The 23,887-nt window shown below is 35.2% G+C and overlaps 1 protein-coding gene across 2 annotated transcripts; it reads right to left on the bottom strand.

Annotated features, from left to right (window-relative positions):
- Positions 1-274: 274 nt before the first annotated feature.
- Positions 275-22,348, bottom strand: LOC136809294 (LIM domain kinase 1-like). 2 transcript variants are annotated; one of them, XM_067065809.1, is made up of 19 exons: positions 22,152-22,348; positions 21,234-21,369; positions 19,574-19,683; positions 18,444-18,668; positions 17,897-17,978; positions 17,282-17,387; positions 16,104-16,281; positions 15,073-15,225; positions 13,796-13,979; positions 12,168-12,254; positions 11,941-12,028; positions 11,570-11,613; positions 10,681-10,740; positions 4,047-4,118; positions 3,336-3,525; positions 2,904-2,959; positions 2,505-2,552; positions 1,774-1,880; positions 275-1,444 (listed from the first exon to the last, which is right to left on the bottom strand). In XM_067065809.1, the coding sequence occupies exons 1-19, from the start codon at positions 22,259-22,261 to the stop codon at positions 1,273-1,275; spliced, it is 2,208 nt and encodes a 735-aa protein (XP_066921910.1). In that variant the 5' UTR covers positions 22,262-22,348; the 3' UTR covers positions 275-1,272. The 2 variants fall into 2 exon arrangements, with proteins under 2 accessions (XP_066921910.1, XP_066921912.1); XM_067065811.1 differs by lacking the exon at positions 10,681-10,740 and having other exon boundaries at positions 1,186-1,444.
- Between the last annotated feature and the right edge of the window lie 1,539 nt (positions 22,349-23,887).

Below are 23,887 nucleotides of genomic sequence, written 5' to 3'. Positions count from 1 at the left end.
GAGAGAGTCTACTGTATAGTGAAAAACTTTACTCAAGTTTCAAAAGCCTTAATTTCAAAAAAACTGAGCAAAGAGCAAGTAAGCAAAATCTTAACCAAACACAACAAGTCTCTAAGCTAGCCCAAATATCTAGATAGAGAGACAACTGAAATTGAACTTAGCAATCTTTGCACTTTTGTTATCGATAAATAATATTTAATTTAAATAACTTTATAGTATAGGTATATAAACTAAAATTCGAGGTAGAAAAAATAAAACATTAACAGGATAATAATCTAGGTAGAAAAATATATAATATCTTTTAAAATAGGTTCATTTTCAATTTCCCTTGCATATAAAACTAACAACAGTGCAAAAAAATTAAATTACAAAAAAATAAACAAAAAAATAACTAAAATAATGAAAATTTAAATAAATTAAGATAAAAAAATTCAAGATTTAATAACAGGTGGCAAAAAATTGAGCCTCTGTCCCTAAAATGCATGCCACGTGGAGTGACCTGCCTATTTGCATAAAATTTGATCAAAATAAAATTAAAGTGAAAAAAAGTTAGAGGGGGGTCCTATTTTCGGTATTTTCAAGCAATGATCACGTCATCAGGTTGGTCTCAAACATTGACTGCTTTTACAGTGTCCGTAGTCTCTGTAGAAATGCATTTTTATGTTGGACACGTGCGTGAAAAAAAATCCCAACAGAAACCAAGGAATGTGGATATTAGACCGACTAACAATACCAGAGTATTCCGCAAGCATTGACCCGTCGTAAATATCCCTCGTGTAATTCTGGCATCCTTTTTAGAGATATGATTAAAAGGAAGGTTGGAAACCAAAGTCGAATAAGTCTCGGATTAAGCATTGCATTCGATTTCTTTGTATTTTTCATGCCGAAGGTGATGATACTTTTGATGATTGCTATTCCGATCAAACCTCATCTTTCAGCAACAAATTGGCCCAAAAATGAAAATGACAACAGTGTACGCTCTACGGGAATGAATTTCAGTTTGGTCCAGATTGACAAGGGAACATATCCACAACCTTATAAATGCCAGCCACACATTCAACCCTCGGTACCACGGTCCATCAGAATCGAGAACTTCTACTTCTAATACCATACGAACACAGTGTACGCTCTACGGGAATGAATTTCAATTTGGTCCAGATTGACAAGCGAACATATCCACAACCTTGCAGGTGCCAATCATACCTTTAACCCTCGGTACCACGGTCTATCAGATTCGAAGACTTTTACTTCTAATCACATACGAACTTTCTCTCATACGGTTGTTTCCAGTTTTTTCTTTTGAAGATTCTTCTTAAAAGTATTACTGTTCAAACGTAATGGTTTTGGCTCGACGTAAAAATTGATTTCTTCTGGCAAAGGAATCTCAAACTCAATATGGGTCAATAGAATATCCAGCCACTTTTCACAACAAACAAAAGATGGCCTATCAAAATCAAAAAGTATATAAGTACCACTTAGTTCAATTATATTAATTTGCACGAGATTTAATTTTGATTTAAATCGGGAAATTTTCTGGATTTATTTTCCCGAATCAGCATTTTGAATAAGTGTGCATGGATTTTATTTCACCGAATCAGCTAAAAAATTGTTGAAAGTGGTTCTGATTTGAAAATTTCATGTGGAATTATTTCGCGAGTAAGTAAGTCTGTCTTTGATTCTTGCAATTCAACGTAAATTATTACGTATTAGATACTTTCAACTTTCAACATAAAATAAGATTTCTAATGAAATTTAAGAAGATTATAATCAAACCTTTTTACAGGGTCGAAATCTCCACATAGCGCACACAAGTCGAAAAGAAGTGGTGGACAATTTAGTGTTAACATCTTTTTAAATGCACCCACATCCAAACTATAATCCTGTGATTGCAAAACAAACGAAGAGAAGAGTAAATTAAATTTCCTACCATTACATAGACGCTTTTCTTTCTTCACAATAAGTAAAAATACTGTTGAGTCTCCATAACTCGAACACGCATGAGAAACACGAATTTGTTCGAGTTAAGGAAATTTCGAGTTTTAGAGTAAGGTTTATAAGCTATTGATATATGAATGAACTAGAAAACTTGTTCGAGTTAATTTAATCGAGACATTCGAGTTGAAGAGACTCCACTGTGACAACAAAATCCAAGGGAACCTGTTATCATCTCACATTGTCAATTAAGTAAAATAATTCAAATTTAATAATTAACTACTCTTGTGTGCTTAATTGTAGGGGGGTTCATTTTGCAAATCACCCCATATCACTTTATAATGACCCCCCCCCCCCCCCCCCCCCCCCCATTTTATGACCTTTGTGCTACGAAGTGCCAAAATTGGCCAAAAACCTTCATTTTCCTTTCCTTTTCTTTTTGCAAAATCAGGTCAATAGCACTTAATTATGACTCCCCCCATTTTATTGACTTTTTATCTGGAGTAGCTACCCACCCCCTTGCTTATTCCACCCCCTTCAATTAAGCACACTAGAGTAATTTAGAATCTTACTCTCTTCCTTGGTATGGAGTCACCATCGTTCCTCGTCCTACTGATAAGCTGAAAAATAATAACATTGATAAAAGAATTCAGAGCAAGGCAGTATATGTAAATCACTCGAAATTGCTTATATTCACACTAAATTGCTTACATGCCAGAATTGTGGTTTCTTAGCCTGAAAAGAGGCAATATCCTGCAAAAACCTCACGCCAAAGACATCCAGCTCATGAACTAGGTCTGGCCAAAAATGGATAAGAATAACGCAATATTTAAAGCAGTTCCTCATTTCAGACGTAAATTAGTCCAGGTTTTCCATATTTGTTGAATTTTTCTAAAATCTAAGACAGAAAATATCTACCCTCTTTTTTACTTCAATGACACGGAAGAACTGTAAGCTTTGTAATCTATTACCTCACATAATGTGATAGCATAAGAGAAAACATCAACAGATTCATCATATTTCACTCCTAGAAACCAAAAGAGAAATGTTTGATGAATTAGAATAATCGTCACAGACGAGACGTTGGATTCAACTTGATAACACTGGGTGTCACGTGCCACGCATGACAGTATTCAGTTACGTGTCCTTGTATGTTGTTTCTGGATTATTTAAAAAAAAAATGGTTTGAAAAAAAGAGACCTGCGAAAATCACGTTTGCTTATTATGACTAAGATTCGCCAAATTAAAAAAAGGACTAGATTGGACACATTACGAAGTTTGCAATTTTCCATCAGCCTACCATTTTGGGACACATGACAACATCTTCAAGCGAAAATGTCATACCATCTTTACTTTTAAAGACGTGCTTTCTAGTTTTAATTCAGAGTTCGATGTACACAAACCGTTCAATATTTCGGGCGCCATCCAGTAAGCTGTTCCAACAAAAGTTGTTCTCTTTTGAAACTTCATTGCACTTCGTGGTGACGTAGGCGAGCAAAGAGAACTTTTTGGTATGGTTGAAGAAAAGGGGACCTCTTCAGCACGCATCACTGTCGCTAATCCGAAATCTGCTACGATTGCTGTATATTGACCCTGTAAAACATGAAATATTAAATCTTGAACACAGAGCCAAGAACAATCCCCGGGGGGAGGGGGTACTAGGGTAGCGAACTGACGGGGGGGGGGGGTGCCACCCGATTTTCGACCCTCGGACCCTTACCGGGACTAAATAGCAGAAAACAAAGGAAAATTTTGTGAATTTTACGACCCTTATTGCGACAAATTTGACCAATTTTGAACAAATTTCGATCTTCTCGGGGGTAAAAAATTTAAATGTTCCTATTTCTCCGACCCTTAATGGGACTGAAATTTAATTTTCTGATTTTTCCAACCCTTCGCAGGACTTTGGAAATCCAGGTACCCTTAAGAGCGGCACCTACCGTACCCTCCATTTGCTTAAGTACCCCCTCCCCCTCGGGGAACAACCCAAGAACAAATTAAATTAAAAATTGTCTTAGTACAAATATTTAAGAAAACATATCATTCATTATGGACAAAATGTATAATAACAAAAACGATGAAGTCAAGTTTAATTAGAATTTCTTTTTAAATACCTGATGTTTTTTCAATAAAACATTTGTAGATTTCAAATCACGATGCATCACATTTTGACTGTGCAAGTATGACTACAAATAACAAGAAAATATTACTAAATAATATTACATAATTAGTAGTGTCAAAAGTGTCATTGAGTTTAAATGCCCGAGTCACTTATTTCCCGACTGGAAAGCATAACTCGCATGCTTTTCACATAAATATCGGATTGTCTCAAGGTTAACTTCTAATTATAAGCAAGCTTTCATCAACCAAAACTTTGAACTAATCACAAAAAAAAGGTGTATTATAAGCAAGCTTTTATCAACCAAAACTTTGAACTAATCACAAAAAAAGGTGTATTATAAGCAAGCTTTTATCAACCAAAACTTTGAACTAATCACAAAGGTGTATTATAAGCAAGCTTTTATCAACCAAAACTTTGAACTAATGAACAAAAAAGGTGTATTATAAGCAAGCTTTTATCAACCAAAACTTTGAACTGATGACAACAAAAAAGGTGTATTATAAGCAAGCTTTTATCAACCAAAACTTTGAACTAATCACAACAAAAAAGGTGTATTATAAGCAAGCTTTTATCAACCGAAACTTTGAACTAATCACAAAGGTGTATTATAAGCAAGCTTTTATCAACCAAAACTTTGAACTAATCACAACAAAAAAGGTGTATTATAAGCAAGCTTTTATCAACCAAAACTTTGAACTAATCACAAAAAAAAAGGTGTATTATAAGCAAGCTTTTATCAACCAAAACTTTGAACTAATCACAAAGGTGTATTATAAGCAAGCTTTTATCAACCAAAACTTTGAACTAATCACAACAAAAAAGGTGTATTATAAGCAAGCTTTTATCAACCAAAACTTTGAACTAATCACAAAAAAAAGGTGTATTATAAGCAAGCTTTTATCAACCAAAACTTTGAACTAATCACAAAAAAAAGGTGTATTATAAGCAAGCTTTTATCAACCAAAACTTTGAACTAATCACAAAAAAAGGTGTATTATAAGCAAGCTTTTATCAACCAAAACTTTGAACTAATGACAACAAAAAAGGTGTATTATAAACAAGCTTTTATCAACCAAAACTTTGAACTAATGACAACAAAAAAGGTGTAATATAAGCAAGCTTTTATCAACCAAAACTTTGAACTAATGACAACAAAAAAGGTGTATTATAAGCAAGCTTTTATCAACCAAAACTTTGAACTAATGACAACAAAAAAAGTGTATTATAAGCAAGCTTTTATCAACCAAAACTTTGAACTAATCACAAAGGTGTATTATAAGCAAGTTTTTATCAACCAAAACTTTGAACTAATCACAACAAAAAAGGTGTATTATAAGCAAGCTTTTATCAACCAAAACTTTGAACTAATCACAACAAAAAAGGTGTATTATAAACAAGCTTTTATCAACCAAAACTTTGAACTAATCACAACAAAAAAGGTGTATTATAAGCAAGCTTTTATCAACCAAAACTTTGAACTAATCACAACAAAAAATGTGTATTATAGGCAATCTTTCATCAACTAAAACCTTGAACTAATCACAACAAAAAATGTGTATTATAAGCAATCTTTCATCAACCAAAACTTTGAACTAATCACAACAAAAAAGGTGTATTATAAGCAAACTTTTATCAACCAAAACTTTGAACTAATCACAACAAAAAAGGTGTATTATAAGCAAACTTTTATTAACTAAAACTTTGAACTAATCACAACAAAAAAGGTGTATTATAAGCAAGCTTTTATCAACCAAAACTTTGAACTAATCACAACAAAAAAGGTGTATTATAAGCAAACTTTTATCAACCAAAACTTTGAACTAATCACAACAAAAAAGGTGTATTATAAGCAATCTTTCATCAACCAAAACTTTGAACTAATCACAACAAAAAAGGTGTATTATAAGCAAACTTTTATCAACCAAAACTTTGAACTAATGACAACAAAAAAGGTGTATTATAAGCAAACTTTTATCAGCTAAAACTTTGAATTAATCACAACAAAAAAGGTGTATTATAAGCAAACTTTTATCAACCAAAACTTTGAACTAATCACAACAAAAAAGGTGTATTATAAGCAAACTTTTATCAACCAAAACTTTGAACTAATCACAACAAAAAAGGTGTATTATAAGCAAACTTTTATCAACCAAAACTTTGAACTAATGACAACAAAAAAGGTGTATTATAGCGACAGTCAAATTCAACAAAATCTGAGTTTTTCTGAAAAATCATGAAAAATCGCTACTAGACCCACTCAAATTCATCAAAAACATCAACCAATTCAACTTAAACATCACCATAACCAACCATCATGACGTCCACGAGGAATAGAAATACTCCAAATCCGCTTTGCAGTCCTTCATCCTGTGCTGACGACCAAAACGAAGAAAGTTTAACCTGCTCGAAGTGTAATCGACTAGTGCACTACATTTGTACAAGGCTACCACCCTACATGATTGCAGTCTGTAAAGACGGGAGAAGAACTGCGAACGCATGCAAATACGTGTGTCAAAATTGTGTGAAAGTAACTAAAGATCTTTTGGTCCTCTCCCCTCAACCTGGACCTCAACCATCCCTGCGAACGGCCGCCGAGCTTGCAAAATTAAATGAGACGATTAAAGAAAACGAAAAGACAATTAAGAAATTGAAGTCTAATGAACAACACCTTCTCGAGATTATTGAATCTCAAAAAAAAGAGCTCACTAATCTAGAGAAGAAATTGTCTAATGACCCGGCGTTTCATACTGTCGAATATGTAGAGAGTAAACTGGAAAAGAAACTAGAAACCTTCCGAACGGAAATCTTAACATCATTGAAAGAGGAATGTAAAAAAATCGTATGCTGCAGCCACTTCTGCCAATGTCCAAGTGCCTAATGACAATATCAAGACCGCCGTTAAAGAGGTCCACGAGGAGGAGGCAGCAGAAGAAAGGGATAAGATCAGAAGATCAAAGAACATCATCATCCATGGTGTTGAGGATCCAACGACAGAGGATGCTACCAAAAAAGATTAAAGCATGGGTGAAAACACTCATCGAAAAGCTCCACGTCAAAATTAACATCAAGTATATCTCAAGAATTGGCAAATCAGTAGACGGGAAAAAGCGTCCCCTCATTGTTACTCTGAACAGTGAGGAAGAGAAAATGAATGTTTTTGGAAATCTCCCAGCGCTAAAAGGAATTGATGCCTATAAGGGGATGAGCATTTGCGAAGATCTAACTCCAGCTCAAAGAAAAAAGTACAAAGAGGCGGCAGAAGATGCTAAGGCACGAAATCAAACCGAAAAAGATGGAGTCTGGAGAGTGCGGGGTTTTGCAAAAAACGGATTCGGTGTAAAGAAGATAAACGCCAAAGATCGGCAATAAACCAAACACGAAAAAAAGACGTAACAAAGAAGAAAGACGAACAAACTAACAAACGAAAAAACCTTAACATACTATATACTAATGCAGACCAACTAACTAAAATAAAGAGAAAAGAACTAAATGAAGTGATTTCAAAAGAACAACCCGATATCATTGCAATTTGTGAAGTAAAACCGAAACATTCGAAAAAAGAACGTCTCATACAAGACTACCACATTGAAGGCTACTCCGAACCCTACGAAACAAATGCCTTAAATAATGTTGGACGTGGAATCATCGTTTTGACACATAAATCGATCAAAAATGTAGTCGAAGTGACACACCCAATAGTGAATTTCAGGAGGTGTGTGCTTACTGGAAATCAAACTCAAAGGAGCGGATTCTTTGTTTTTTGGATGTATGTATCGAAGTCCAACCAACACGCTAACATCAGCAAAAAACAATACAGCACTTAATCTTCTTCTGAAGGAAATAGCAATGAATAAGAAATACAGTCATAAGTGTATCGTCGGTGACTTCAACTATAAAGATATCAATTGGGAAAACTGGTCAACTCCTCACGATGACACACGAAGGAAGACGAACAATTTCTCGAAGCTTAAGAGACTCCTTCTTTTACCAACACGTCGATGAACCAACAAGAGCTAGAGGTACCGATACGCCATCAATTATTGACCTGATTCTGACAAATGAAGAAAGCCAGGTTAGCAACATAACCTATCTTTCACCACTTCATAAAAGTGATCACAGTGTTCTATCATTTACGTTCGAATGTTACCTTGAAACAGAATGCATTATTGAAAACTATAACTACAATAAGGCAGATTTTGAAGCAATGAAAGGACATCTTGAGAACTCTGACTGGGTTACAGGTTTCCATCAAAAAGCAGAAAATGCAAACGTAAATGATTGCTGGAAGATGTTGCGAGATAAATTATTCGAGCTTAGGAATCGGTACGTTCCTCGTACGAAGGGGAAACATGCCTACGGAAAAAAGGGAAGCTTTGCAATCGATCAAGATATTCAACAAAGCTTAAAAGAAAAACGTCGCCTTCATCGCAAATGGATAAGATCAATAGGTACAACTTCGGAACAGAGAAATAGAGCTATTTACGCTACTGCGAGAAACAAGGTTACAGGAAAGATCAGACGAGAAAGAAGAACACTAGAAGAACGAATTTGTGGTCAAGCAAAAAGAAGCCCTAAGAAGTTTTGGAAGCATATCCGGAACTCAATGAAGACCAAAACGGGAATTTCCCCTCTTCTCCTTGATCCAAATGATAAATCATCACTTCGTTTTACTGATGAGGATAAAGCTGACATCCTACAGGATCAGTTTTGCAGTGTTTTTACGAATGAACCTGCTGGATCACTACCTGAGTTTCCATCACGAACAGACACAGATGTAGCATTCGATCTAACAATCGACATGATCAAAAAGGAACTGAAAGATTTGAATCCTAATAAATCGCTAGGACCTGATGAGATTCACCCAGTCATGCTGAAAAAGCTGGCCTTTTACATAGCCGGTCCTTTACATACTATCATGGCCAAGTCCTTCGTAGAAAGTAAACTACCTGATGATTGGAAGACTGCACATGTGTCCCCGATCTACAAGAAAGGAAAAAAGAACCTTGCAGAAAATTACAGGCCCGTTAGTTTAACATCAGTTGCGTGTAGAGTAATGGAAAGAATCCTAAAGAAAACAAATAATGGAACACCTCACGAATGAGAAATTGCTATCAACCAAACAACATGGGTTCATGGGTAAACGATCGACAGTGACACAACTACTTCACTACTTAGACAAATGTGCAGACTCGATATCCAATGATAAGGTTGTTGACGTAATCTATTTCGACTTCGCAAAGGCATTTGACACCGTTCCACATCGCAGATTACTAAGAAAACTCGAAGCGTATGGTATCAGAGGAAGGGTACTTGGTTGGATGAAAGCATTTTTGTCCGATCGTTACCAATATGTGAAGGTCAATGGAAAGTTATCTAAGAAATGCCAGGTGCAAAGTGGTGTACCACAAGGAAGTGTCTTAGGTCCACTCCTTTTCGTTATTTACATCAATGATCTAGCTGAAGTTACCAACTCAGAAATGTTTCTCTTTGCCGATAAGAAGAGATAAATAACGCTGAAGATGCAATTAGACTTCAGCACGATATCGAGGCAATGGAAAAGTGGTCTGGTGACTGGTTGTTGAAATTCCATCCTGATAAGTGCCACGTGCTGACACTAGGGAAATTCTGGAACATTCAACATGCACATCCTTACGAGATCGCTGGCTCTGTCCTAGAACATGTTGATCAAGAGAAGGATCTTGGAGTGATTATTGATAGTGAATTGAATTTCGAAGAACACATCTACACCAAGATCAAGAAGGCTAACTCGATCGTTGGATTGATTAATAGAAGCTTCGACTTCCTTTCTCCCGAGATGCTCCGCACACTTTTCATTGCATTTGTGAGACCTCACCTTGAGTACGCGCAAGCTGTTTGGTCTCCACGACTGATCAAACACTCTGATGCAATTGAAAGTGTCCAACGTAGGGCCACAAGACTTGTCGGTGGTTATAGAAACCATTCATATGAAGAACGTTTACAAGTCATGAACCTACCCAGCCTCAAGATCCGGCGTAAATGCGTAAAATCGGGGACATGGTGGAAGTATATAAACATCTTAATGTCTATGATAAATCTTCCCTATGTCAGAAACTCGTTCTTCGAAATCGACCTCAACGTAAGCACAATCTCGAATTAAAGAGGAATTTCGCTGAAGACGGCATTAGAGGATACCAAACGAATTCACTTTACTATAGAAGCATTGATACTTGGAACAGTTTGGCAACCAATGTTGTAAATGCACCGTCCGTAGGGAAATTCAAACTAGAATTGACAAACGAATGGAAAGATAAGATCTATAAATTGTAAAGATGTAAGATTGTTTCATAGAGGTCAATAGACCTGAGAAATACACTTCTATAAATTAAAAATTATAAGCAAGCTTTTATCAACCAAAACTTTGAACTAATGACAACAAAAAAGGTGTATTATAAGCAAACTTTTATCAACTAAAACTTTGAACTAATCACAACAAAAAAGGTGTATTATAAGCAAACTTTTATCAACCAAAACTTTGAACTAATCACAACAAAAAGATTGTACTGTGACGACAATCAAACCTAGTATCAAGCAAAATATAAAGAAATATTTTTCCGAATTTCCTTAAAGGTCTTATAATATCATACCATTCCTGAAGCAATATCTTTCGCCAAGCTTGTCATCAATTTTTCGGAGAATTCTACAAACTAAAACGGATGCTAAAAGATACTTTTGAAAAGGAACCTTTTACGGCGCAAAATTTATCAACAACGACGTTAGCGACGAAGTCGAAGACGAAGTTTACAGTTAAAATTCATAAAACTATGAGATCAACATAAAACTGATTTTCATTGCATTTTTTAACCCTTTAACTGCCGTTCGTATTTTTAAGGTTCGACGTATTTTCCACGGGAAAAAAAGAAGGTTCGACCTATTTGCCAGATGTCGTCATATGCCGACGAAAGCGACCACAGAGCTTACCATCACATTTAGCCTTATTTTCTGAAAAATATCAGAAATATAAGTGACATGTGTTGAACCTTGAGTTGAAATATGTATAATTATGAGAAACATCTTTGAAACATATTTTAATTATTCAAACTCTGCTATTTAATGAAATCTAGTTCAAAATCAAACTTCCAATAAACTTAAAGAAAAAACCTCTGGCAAATAGGTCGGGATCTCTCTTGTCGGCATATGCCGACAGCGGCACTGAAAGGATTAAGGGTAAAGGTCAAAAACATAATATCAAAAATTACATTTTAATCCAATTTTATTTAACCGAGAGCCATTTTATCTTTTGAACTCATAATTCCCAGATCCGGCGGAAACGGGGAGACTGGGGAGACCTCAGCCTCCTCACTTTTGAGCAAATGAGATTTTTTTCCAAATTCCTAGCAAATTTTATCTCAATTTGAGCCTTTGAGCATCCCCACTTTAACAGTTGTTCCGCCGGGCCTGATTCCTCGTCGAAAAAAGAAAATCTAAATTATTTGTTTCTTCACAAATCACAAATAAACGCAACTTGAAACAAACCTTGTGTTCTATCAGTTCCCATAATGTTCCGCTCTTTATGTACTCTAAAAACAGCAAAACAAGACAAACTGACAAAAATTTAACATATAAATTCATCAGACTCATCAGACAGTAAAAATTTCTTGTTCGTAGACTGAAAATTGACGTTATTATAAAACGCTTCCGACTTCTGTATGTTTAATCCTTTTGAAATAGATATTCATTTAAAGGTTTTATTTTTACGCAAGTGTTCCCGTTTCATATCAGACACATGTTTCATATCAGGACTTCAACCAATCAGCTGTTGGGGCCTTGATGTAATGCCATAAGACATTGTAGTGGTGCATATCATGAACCACTAGAATGTCTTATGACATTACCCTGGTAATTACCTAATAATAGATGCAAGGTTTTATCTTCAAACATGACGCCGATAAACTGCAAAACGTTTGGATGACGGAGGCTCTTCAGTAAATGAACCTGAAAAATTGGGTATAACTTGTACTATACTATACCATAGTGGAGCAGTAGTGTAGTGGTTGGCTTAGAATGTTACTTTTTTAAGCAGATGAAAAAAATTAATAAAGTACGTGGGTATGTGTACATCATTATCATTTACCTCTTTCATAAACTGAGCGATGGCTTCTTCATCAATATCGAATATTTTTTTCATGGCCATCTCTTTTCCGGTGACTCTGTGTGTAATCTGTGAAAATAAAATGAAATTATATCATGAATCACTACATAGATCGGTAACTAGAGCACGCCAATCGGGCTGGAACGGTATCACGCGGGAAAAGTGAGCGTAGGAGTTAGGTAAGCGCAGGAAGAAATTTTGTCGGCAGCAAGGGCTGAAAGCTGTTAATCAGCAGCCTCTCACCAACTTTTGCTCGTTCTCCTACGCAGCTCCTATTCCAGCAAACTCCCGCTGTTCCCGCCCTCTGACATGATTAATTAACAGACTAGTTTGCTAGTCTAATCGGTAACGTCAGTTCCATGGAGCTGTAATACACCCCCTTCTCACAGACCCGGTAGGAATTTTCAGCTAGTGTGGAGAAAAATAACGGACTGAAACTTGATGGGGATTGATATTCCCATATTTTCTCTGGCTAGGAATTTCAATTCTTTTGTTTTTATGTCAGAAAGTTCAGTGGGGATGGGACGATATTTTGATTTGACAGTGGGAAGAGGTCCCAGCGGGTCGGCGAGAAAGGGGTGTTAAAATACAAACTATCCCAGAAACCTTTTGTCTGAATCATAGACCTTTTACAAAACTGCATGTAGTATAAGGAGCACGAATACGAAAAAATCAAAATTCAGACATAAGATTTTTGAAATTTCAAACACTTCGCAAAAGAGAATGTCTTTGAGAATTCTAATACCAATACTTAGAAATCGTAGTAAAAAAGATATATTTTCTGAGCACTTTCAGCCTTTAAAAACTATTGTTTAAAGTCGAGAAACAGGGGTCTGGGATTCCCGAGTTATTTTTTCAGAGTTATTTTTCCGAGTTATTTTGCGTGTGACGCCATTATTACAGTTATTATGACGTCACCACAAATGTGATAACTCGAGTTTTTTTTTAGCCTTTAACTTTTCGAGTTTTTTGGTGTTCTTAACTCGGTTTATTTTTAGCTTTTGACTTTCCGAGTTATGAAAAATTTTAACTCGTTCTTTTTTTGTGCCTTCAACTTTTTGAGTTATTTGGTATTTTAACTCGTTTTTTTTTCATGTGAAACAAGAAGAAACAAGCTGTCTTAATCGGACACGCCTAAAGAAGCGATAAACTGTACACAAAAACAAATGATGATGTCAAAAAAATCTCTGGAAATGTAGCCAAACGTAAATCTCGTGATCCAAGCCACGATAAACTTCCAATATGAATATGACTAGGTCTATAAACTGGCGCATATTGGGCTGCTCCATTAAATTTCCATACAGGGGGGTGGACGTACCTTTTTAAGGCAAAGAATTTTTTTTTAGAAATGTGGTAATACCCCCAGGAAAATGGCAAAATTTGCAAAAGAAGTCTTGGAAAAATTATTTTCATACCTTAAAAGTAAGGGTGGACGAACAAAAGTTAGTCTATTTGCCCCTGGAAATTTTAGAATAGCATTTCACCTACTGGAAAAATGAAAAAAGACCCCCTGGAAATTCTTCTCCAATTACCCTTGGAAATGTCGTCCGACCCCCTGTATGGATATAAAATGGAATGGTCCATTATTCCAAATTAAACAAAAAACAAACCTTGCTAACTTCCCCAAAGAAACCTTCACCGATACATTCACCGATCACCAGATCTGATGGTCGAAAAATTTGATTGGAAGATGTTTCAACCACTTTCAATGATTGCGCACGATGCAATGGTGATTCTCCCTTCAAGAAATCACGCTTAATCGAAACGTTGACGTCATCCTCTTCAGGAATTTGACTAAAAGTATGAATTGATAATGTAGAACGTATAACCCCTAAGATACCACTTATTCAGAACGAAAGAAACGTTCTTGTAAGTGACGTTTCGGAGAAGGCTGACATTTTCAACTCTTTTCTTTCTAAGCAATGCTCTTTGATCGAGAGTAGCGTGTTACCACCTTGACAATTTCTAACTGACACTCTAATAAATAACTTCGATTTTGATGAAAAAGTGAGTCCACAATAAATTCTTTAAACATAAATAAGGGCCATAGTTGGGATGGTGTTTCTACTCGTATGGCTAGGATCTGTGGGGTTTCCTTAGTTAAACCTTTACTTAAGATCTTTTAACATTCCATAATCTCTGGTATCTTACATTTAACTAAGACATTCGCGCACCCTTTAAATTTCGCGCATATAGTAATTTCTGGAATATTTTTGAGTGTTTTTGATAAAAATAATTAAGGTACATTAAAGGAAGAAATTTAGGTGGGGAAATTTTTTTAGTTGGAGTTTAATTCGGCGGCAGCTAAGTGCGTGAAAATAGGCCTTTTTCGCAAAAAAAAAACATTTTAAAACCAGAAGAGACAACAATTTTCTTCCCCTCCAAGCACACGTAAAGCATTCAATTTTTAAGAAAAAGTTTTTTTCAAACTCATTAATTTGGATAGTTAAGTTATCCCTCAAGACCTCAAGACCATATTCACACATTTACCGTTCCATTTCACTCCGGTATGATTTTCGTTACGGATCGAGTGTGTTCATATTCTTGATATGCGTAATTCATTTTTCTAGCGGAAACACCCAAAAAAAGCCGGGATTTGACCTCTCTCTGTTACTAAAAATAGAAACACAGAGGTCAAAAACCGGCTTTTTTGGATGCTTCCGTTAAAAAATATGACGTCATCTTGACTTACGCATATCAAGAAGTGGTTTCGGAACGTTTGGGAGCAACGGAGCAGTTTCGTTCCGATGAAAAAAGTGGAGCAAAACCGTTTCGAATTGTTTTTCTTTGTTTTGCTTGCTTTGCGTCTTCTTTTTTGACGTTTTGACGAATTTTGACGTTCACACTTATTTCGGAACCGTAACGTCTGAACATGGTCTGAGCATACCTATGTATATCTCCAATGGAGAAACTTTTAACGAGTGTGTTCTTTTTCTTGGGCTGTTTACTTTCACCAGTGAGCTGTGAGAACTTCTCACGTGGTGAAACAACTGTTGTGCCTTCACCAATCACATTCAGTTTTCGTTGACCAATATGATATCTAAGAAAGGAAAAGAACGAAAATAATCACGTATTAAATAATCAACAGATGTCACATTTTAGTGGCTTACTTTATCAATACAAATTTTGACAAAACGATTTCCTTTTACTAGGATGCTCATAAGAGGTACCTTAAGTGGGAAGATTATTTAATAATTTTTTTCCATTTCCATAGGGGAAACCAATTTGATTAGTTTTTCAGTGCCGTAGCAACTGGGGGGCAAGGGGGGCTATGCCTCCCCAATAATTTTTTCAAAAATTGTTATTTTGCAAAATGCAAAGTTTTTCTTTTTAAATTTGTCATAATTGTCACAATTGAGTGCATTTTCAAGCAATCTAGAGCTCAAATTTTCAAACCCCCCCCCCCCTCGGGCCCTCTTGTTGTCATTAAACTTCAGCCCACCCCCCAATATGAAAATGCTTCCTACGGCACTGTTGTTTTACGGCCCCGTGCGACCATGAAATTCCGAAAGTCGAAATAAAAATAAAATTTATCTTGGTAGTACATTTTTCATTGCTTTAACAGACTTAACAGAATTTTATGATCAATTTTTCATTTTGTCCATGAATTCGACCTTTCGTGTCTTTCTATTTTATATTTCGCATTTTTGTCAAGATGTAGTTAGTTTTTACTGCCTTTTTACAGGGGATTTTATAGATGAAATTCTACTTTTATTTTTATTTTTTCGCCGACCGACCCTCTTTTTTGGGTAGCTTTGCCCGTAAAACAACAAATCTAATTGGCCTCACCTTTGGCAAAAATCCTCATCCCGCGAAAAAACATGCTCCAAAAATTTTGTTCCAAACCAAATTCTTAAAAACATGTATGATAAGAATGCCAAAGATTTTAGGAAAATCTTAAACCAACTAGTCCCATACCTTGATATAGCAGAATCACTACCGCATCGTTTCAACACTTCAAAATTAAAGTATGAAATATTTCTTTTATAGACTTCAGGGTCAAATACATTTTCCTCCTCACAGGATTTTTGCTGTTGAAAAGTCGGCGATGAATAACTGGATGTAGGAGACTGTTCATCTAACGTTTCCAGACCATCTAAAAAGAACGACAAATAACTATTAACAAGCAACATGCTGAATGGACCTACCTAATGATTAACATCAGATGAAAATAAGAAAAAAGTGACAATAATTGTACAAAAAGTCAGAATGGAAAAATAAAGCTGGTGTGTTGAATAATGTAAAATGGTAAAAAGGAATTTCTCCAAATACGAAGATCACTTAAACCATTCAGGCTCAAAAAACCTTTTAAAATGTTTTTGGCCCAAATTTGCCCAAAATAATTTTCCTTAAAAATCTGGCTCCGTCACATTTTAGGCATTGCCATTTTGCATCATTGTACAAAAAATCAGAAAAATATAATGAGTCAACATTGTTAAAAGCTATATTTTCTTATTTGGTTAAAGGGAATTTCCCCCAAAATACGAAAATCCGTTTTTTAAGGCGAATAAGAATTTTCCGGGAAAAACCACTGCAGCCATTCTTTAGAGAATCTTGCCCTCCATCTTTTTACAAAAAATCAGAAAAAAGTAATGACAGGATTTTGCACAAAGTCCAAAAAACCCTATTTTTAGGTAGTTTTTGGCCCAAATTTGTCCAAATAAATTTTTTCTCAAAAATCGGGCTCCGTCACGTTCTGGGCATTGCCATTTTGCATCATTGTGCAAAAAATCAGAAAAAACTAATGAGCCAATCCTGAGAAAAGCTGGTAACAGACGGACGAACGAACGAACAAACGGACGAACGGACGAACGGACGAACGGACATGGGTTAATTTATAGAACCTCCACCGGGACACCCGGAGGTAGGTCCAAAAAGCGACAAAAAGAACGACAAACCCTAACCATAACCCTAACTATCAAAGAACGACATATTTAGTCGTCCCAAACCCCGACCTTGGTCAGTAACTACTACCCCTACATATTCATTACTTTTTGTACTTTACGCTATTTAACAACTAGCAGTTTAAAGAACAATAAATTACGCATGCGTGTAAGTCTCTATTTGGGTGAGCTGGAAACATTAGATGAACTAACTCGTAGAAATAACGTTTTGGTCTTGAGGTCGTGAAAGTTCTGGCGCTCTTTCCAGAGTGACGCTTATACGTTTCGAAGCTTCGGCAATTTCTAGCAATTCTGAAAACTGGAGAAAAGAGAGACAATTAAAACACTAAAAACTAAGGACTTGGTTAAGAGAAATTGCACCTTCCCTTGCCCTTTAAAAAATGTTCAACCACTTTCCCTAACACGTAAAACAGATTTTCGCACCTCTTTATTTTTTCCTATTTTCTTTCAATAGGAGATGCTTTCTTCTCATGGCTTTTAAACAGTATTTCAGAATTTTGCAGGAAATATATAAATATAACCCTCTCCTCAAAAAGAAACTTGCTAGGCTAGGCTAGGCTCACTAACAAAAAATCTGTATCTCAATAGAGATTAAAATTTCTAACAAAGTCCAAATGGGGAAGAAAGTTTTATTTCCAGCACAAAAATACTAGTGGGATGGTTAAATTGTTTTTATCAATGAGGATAAAATCTTAGGGCGCTTTCCGATTGCGATTGAAATTTCAGGATATTGATTCAACGGTGGACGATACGTTAGGAGGCTGTGTAAAGGGGAGTTAGTAAGTAATAAAAGTAATAAAAGTAAACCTGTTTGATGTTGTCACTGGTGATAGGTGTACCATTGATCTCCAGCAATGTGTCACCAACTTTTAATGATTGCACCTCAGAGCTGTAGTAATCAAAACGAAAAAGTAAAGAATGTAAAAATACTGGAACAATCCAAGTGATTTAATCTAACGGTAGTCAGTCCGAAGATTCAGTCGGAAATTATAGAATGTATGACAGACTACTTCTAAGCTTTTTTTGAATAATATTAAAAAACCATAATGACGGATTTAATGCAAATCAACGAATTCGTCATGCTGCATTTTATCTCGTCTAACAACCCCGGCGAGAATTTGTCCAACAGTGGGGATGAAATTTTCAATTTTTCGAAAAATCAAGTGGGATGGTTTTGAAGTGCAATTTTTCATTTGAGTTTCAAGTGGAGATAGAAGTGTAGGGTAATTGCCCCATTCGAGAAGAAATTTTTGGACAAATTTTCAGTGGGAGCGGGGGTCCAAGCGGGTCTGTGACACGAGGGTGTATTCCGGAAATGACATAGGGAAATAAAATTTTCTTCCCAATACAATACCTTTCAATGGTAACTTTTGATGGCTTAACATTTTTTGAAGTCGTCATTTTTTTCTGCAGACCCGTAAACAATCCATCCTTGTTTTCTTTATTGACTTTGAACGTGAAACTGTTCTTTTTGAAGAATCGTGGTGCAACGTGAATTTGGTGAATGGCCGTCTTGTGGAAAAGTTTAAATTTCGAAAATTTCAAATAAATTCCAATGTCAATCTCATAACATTTTTTACTGAAAATGTAAAATCAGAAGAAGTTAAAGACAAGTTAACGATGTTTGAATTGAGAAGTATTAATCGCTTTGCAAAAGATACTGAGCTTGCGAAAGCGAAATTTATGATATGCACCATTGCAATGTCTTCCACGGACCCAACAGCTGATTGGTTGAAAGTTACGTATTGACCTGTATTGACTGATTTTACGTCACTTACAACCAGCTGTTGGATCCGTGATGTAAAGTCAAAAGACATTGCAGTGATGCATATCATGAATAGTGCACCTTATGTCAGTTGTTTGACAATGTAATGTCTTAAAATTTTAGAAATTAACGAGCAATATCATCTCACCCTTTGGAAAAAATGGCAACTCAAGTCAAACCCCCTTGAAAAATGCAATAAATTTCTTCATGGACACCCCATAAAAATTCTTCTTTGGGGACCCAGTGGAAATATAATCCCATCCTCATGAATGTGTATAAACTGAATGGTCCATTATAAAGTGCGGAGGTTTTTCTTTACTGGAAGAAAGTAATGATGTCAAAAGTACGATTCACAGCACTATTCACGATGCTACAAGTGTTTCTCACGTCGAATGCCTACTTTGGCAATAGAAAAATGGGCCTTTCCATTTTATATCCATACACCAAACATTTCCAGAGGGTAATCCGAGAAAAATGTCCAGGGGGTGTTTTTTCATTTTTCCAATAGGATAAAGAGTTATTCTGAAATTTCCAGGGGATAAAAGATTGATTTTAGTTCGTCCACCCAGGTATGAAAAGAACTTTTTCATTTACCATTTTACAGTGGGTATCCACACATTGTCAATAATTTTTTTTTGACTTTTAGAGGTTCGTCCATCCCCCTGTATGGTTTTTTAATGGAACAGCCCAATGTAATGATAAGAAGCATGAAAACATACCAGTATAGTCTTGAACGTTCTTCAAATACATAATTCTCTTGGTGACCAATCAAGATTCGACATTTGCAACATTTAAAACATTCATGGTGGAAGCTGATTTCACCAGAAACCTATGGGATCAGCAGAAAGAAAGTTTACAAAGATAATGCACTTTAAAGTTTTGTATGAGTTTTTTTGAACAGACAAATTGAATATTTTTTTACTTTTTATTTCGTAGAATCCTTTCTACATTTAGAACTTTTTATTGCACTGTTATTTATCGATTGAAAGAAATTGAGGTACTAGATGATAACAAGCAATATGCTGAATGGACCTACCTGATGATTAAAGTTAGATAGCAATGCGAAAAGAAAAATTAAAAAAATCAGTCAGAAAATATAGCGTTTAGCGAAAATACTCAACACAATAAATTCATCATTCATTGTTGATGGGGGGAGAGGGAAGGGTTGTAGGGAAATAATAAATAGGAAGTTCTGGTCGCAAAAATCAGTTTTATTGACAATTGAATCATGCTTGATGGTGAGCATTGTTATGAATAATGTTTTTGTGTGAAAAGCATAGAAATATAAGTAAACTAAACGGCGATTTCCGGAATTTTCAACCAGAAAAAATTTGTTTTGGGCATTGTTAATACGCATCTTTGAGCAAAAAGTCAGAAAAAAACTTATGATAAAATCTCGAGAAAATGCCAAAAAAACAGTTTTTCCGGCATATTTCCGGCATTTTCGGCAGGAATTGAATTTTTTTTCGAAAATCAGGCTCCGTCACAATTTAGGTATTGACATTTTGCATCAGTGTGCAAAATTTCATGAAAAAATATAAAGTACAGCTCAAAAAATTCAAGAAATACAGTTTTTCCAGCGAAAATCGGCTGTTCCGGCGATTTTTAGAAAGTTCCGGCTTCAAAAATCAATTTTATTGAAAATTGAAACATGCTTGATGGTGGGCATTGCTATTAATAATGTTTTTGAATGAAAAAACAACCAATTATATAGAAAAAATCCAATGAAAATCCAGAAAAACGGCGATTTCCGGCATATTTCCGGCAAAAAAATCAGAAAAAACTAATGAGCCAATCTCGAGAAAAGCTGGTAACTAACGGACGGACGGACAAAGGTTAATTTATAGGACCTACAGCCCACCGGGGTAGGTCCAAAAAACAACATAAATAGACCTTTGCATTTGTTTTGACAAATTGGACATATTTTGACTTCTTTGGAATCCTTCTAAATTTCTAATTCTATTGTAATCTCATTTTTCGACTGAAAGAAATCGAGGTACTAGATAGCAAAACTGCAAAAATTCTATTCTGTTTTTTTTTTTCAAACACATTATACAAAACAAATAAAAACTATTTCAAAAGTTGAACTGGTCAGTAAAGTTTGTCAATACTGTACCTTAAGGAAACTAATTTTTGCTTTTTTTCATGATATTTTTGCAAAACCAGGATAATTAAAGCCCGTGAATTTTGCTATTTTTCATCAAAAAATTTGAAAAATCTCAAGAAGAATACAAAAAATGTCCAAAGCAGGGAAATACCACGAAAATTAATTTCCGTGGAATGCTGCTTTTTGATTATTTTTTTTCGACCGCTAAAATTAGTTCCCGCTAAAATTAGTTTTCTCAATGTATCTTAAAATAACTTAAAAATTAACGTTACCATAAGTAGCCCAGAAATTGGTTTATGACAAATGTGACAAAAATGAGCATATTTTTCCAAGTAGTGTTTCTTGCAATATAATTCACCTTTCCATGAGTAATAAACTTTGCGTAGTCTTTCCTTACATGTTATGCATCTATCAAAAAAAAGAAAGGAGAATCAAAACACACAAAGTTCTAAAATTATAGAGCTTGGTCTAGAGAATGAAAACCCAAGTTTCCAAAATTTTCCTAGCCAACCCAGGGCAGCCAAATCTTTTACAAGAATAAGGTAAAATAAGAGGTAAAATAAGAACATAATGTTCCAATGTTTAGGTTTAAAACCTAAAAAGTTAAAAACGCCCAAAAGCCTCAAAGAATTTTCACGATCGTAAAAGAAAATGTGTATGGTTGTCAAATAATAGTTATAAATATAGCATAAATACCAGAAAATTAGCTAGAATGGTGATCTGTAATCGGATTTATCGGATTAAAAAATGCCTATTTTTGGTCGTAAAGAAAATTTGAAGATATTTAACAAAAGGATCTTTCTTTTATCCGATAAGGAATATAACAACAAATATTCAGTAAAAAATTGAGAACTCTAGCCCTTCCCAATTGGGAATTAATTCGATTCCGGTTTTGAGGGATCTAAAGCGGGATGAAGCGGGATTTGGAGGGATCTAAAATCAAACTTTTCAAAAATTTCCCAATTTTCAGTAGCTTTTATCAAAAAAAATTTTGTTTTCAAATAGTACACATATGGGCTTTATTGACTCATAAAATGGAGCCGTTTTAAAAAACAGTACTGCACTTATTACAAAAATAAACTTTTGGTTTCCCCGATTTTTAAACATTACTGTAAAGATCGTCTATAAAGCCACTCCAAGCCTAAGCCCAAAATAATTTGTAGAACAAACACATAACAAGCTTGCGATACCTGAAGCAATGTTTATGCCATGTATTCTGAAGTGCAAGCACAGTTTCTGATTGTCTTTTGATGACTTTTAAACATTTATTACATTTGATTGGTATTCCAGTCGGTGGCATCTTCTTCGTTTATTTTTTCAATCAAGATTTTCTATATCGATGTGTTCCAGGCCAGTAATATAATGTCTTCTATAACGTTGTTACCATCGCCTCCTAGTAAAAAACATTATAATATATGTCTTCATTGATATGATTCATTATTGTGATTGAATTTAAAAATATCTTGGTGATACATATGCCATGTTTATCATAATCAGGAACAATCTGTCTTATCATTTAGAAATAGTCTTACTATGGGTTTTCAAGCATGAATTTAGGATCTTCATTTATGGTTTTTCTCTTTGTTTTTATTTTATCTTTTATACTGCGTTGCGTTTGTTTATTAAAGACCAATAATTGCTCCTTTGAGCTATTTAAAATCTTCATTGAAATAGCTTTGGTTCTGGTCATGTTAAATACCCAGATGTCATAAATTTAATGGAGATTTAGAAAAACATTAGAACCATAGGTAAAAAAATATTAATAAAGTTTTTTTAATAGCCGTTTTTGACGAACAAAACACATGCAATTGCATTATTATGGGCACAAAATCCTGAAAAATGAAAAGATTGTTGTGGGAATTCTAGCCAAGTATTTCAGTATTTGAACAGTTGAGTCACAAGGCAGTACCAAAATTGTGTTCCTCAGTTTGAGCAAAGTATTTAGAGTGTTTTTTATTGAAAAACATTTAAAAGACCAGATAGTTTCAATGGCGGAATTAGACAAGGTATGTCGGCATTACACAAAGTTACATTAAGTTAATAGTGAGGGGCAAATTTTGTGGTTTATCAGCGTGGGCTTGGCCGCCATTTTGAATTTCGATTTTTTTTCTCCTGTACTGGGCAATTTAGAGGTTGTTCGTAATACGCGATTTGGCTTACGTGTAACACTAGTGTTACATCTCAATCAAAAAAACTTTTGGTGCCGTGACATTTTCTTTCTCAAAATGGCGACGCGTGATGGCAGTTACATATCAATATGCCAAAAACATTTTGTTCAACCAACTTCACTTCACTTCAAGATAGGCCACCATAGATGGAGTGCAAGGCTGAAAGCCACATGAATATGGGTTCATCCTATAAAAGGAAGTTCATTCTATGGTGGCCTATCCTATCTTGAAGTGAAGGTGGTTGAACAAATTGTTTTTGGCATATTGATGGAACTGGATGGGGAAATGAATGTAACTTTCGATAGAAAAAAGATATCGAAGTAATTTTTTTCTAATTCTCATCTCTGATAAATTCTCTACTATTTGGAAAAAGTCAATAAACTTTTTTTTCTTTTTTTCGCACCGAAAATACGCGCAAATTCGACCTCCCTACTCTAAAAAAAGGGTGTTTTTACAAGGAAAAAAACCCCTGGAAATCTTCAATGACCCCTAGAAGGGCCTGGAAACCTTCAATTACCCCCTTTGAAAATATAAAAAATGAACAAAATCCCTTCTTGGTTTGGAAAATCCAAACTCACAGACTCCCCTCTCCAGTCCAGCAGTGCTCTGGGCCTGGAAAAGTTGGTCGATACACCTGTCTGGCACAAGATTTTAAAAGTGAATAGATTTCCCTTACAATGATCATAGGCCCTCTTCATTTTGGTCTTGTGTTGTCTAGATTGGCTCTATAATAACATAATAAGTGACGAGATGCCCTG

This window comes from Clytia hemisphaerica, unplaced genomic scaffold (genome assembly GCF_902728285.1).
Source record: "Clytia hemisphaerica strain Z4C2 unplaced genomic scaffold, Clytia hemisphaerica genome assembly, whole genome shotgun sequence".
NCBI classification, from domain to species: domain Eukaryota; kingdom Metazoa; phylum Cnidaria; class Hydrozoa; order Leptothecata; family Clytiidae; genus Clytia; species Clytia hemisphaerica.
This window is presented reverse-complemented; position numbering and strand designations above follow the sequence as displayed.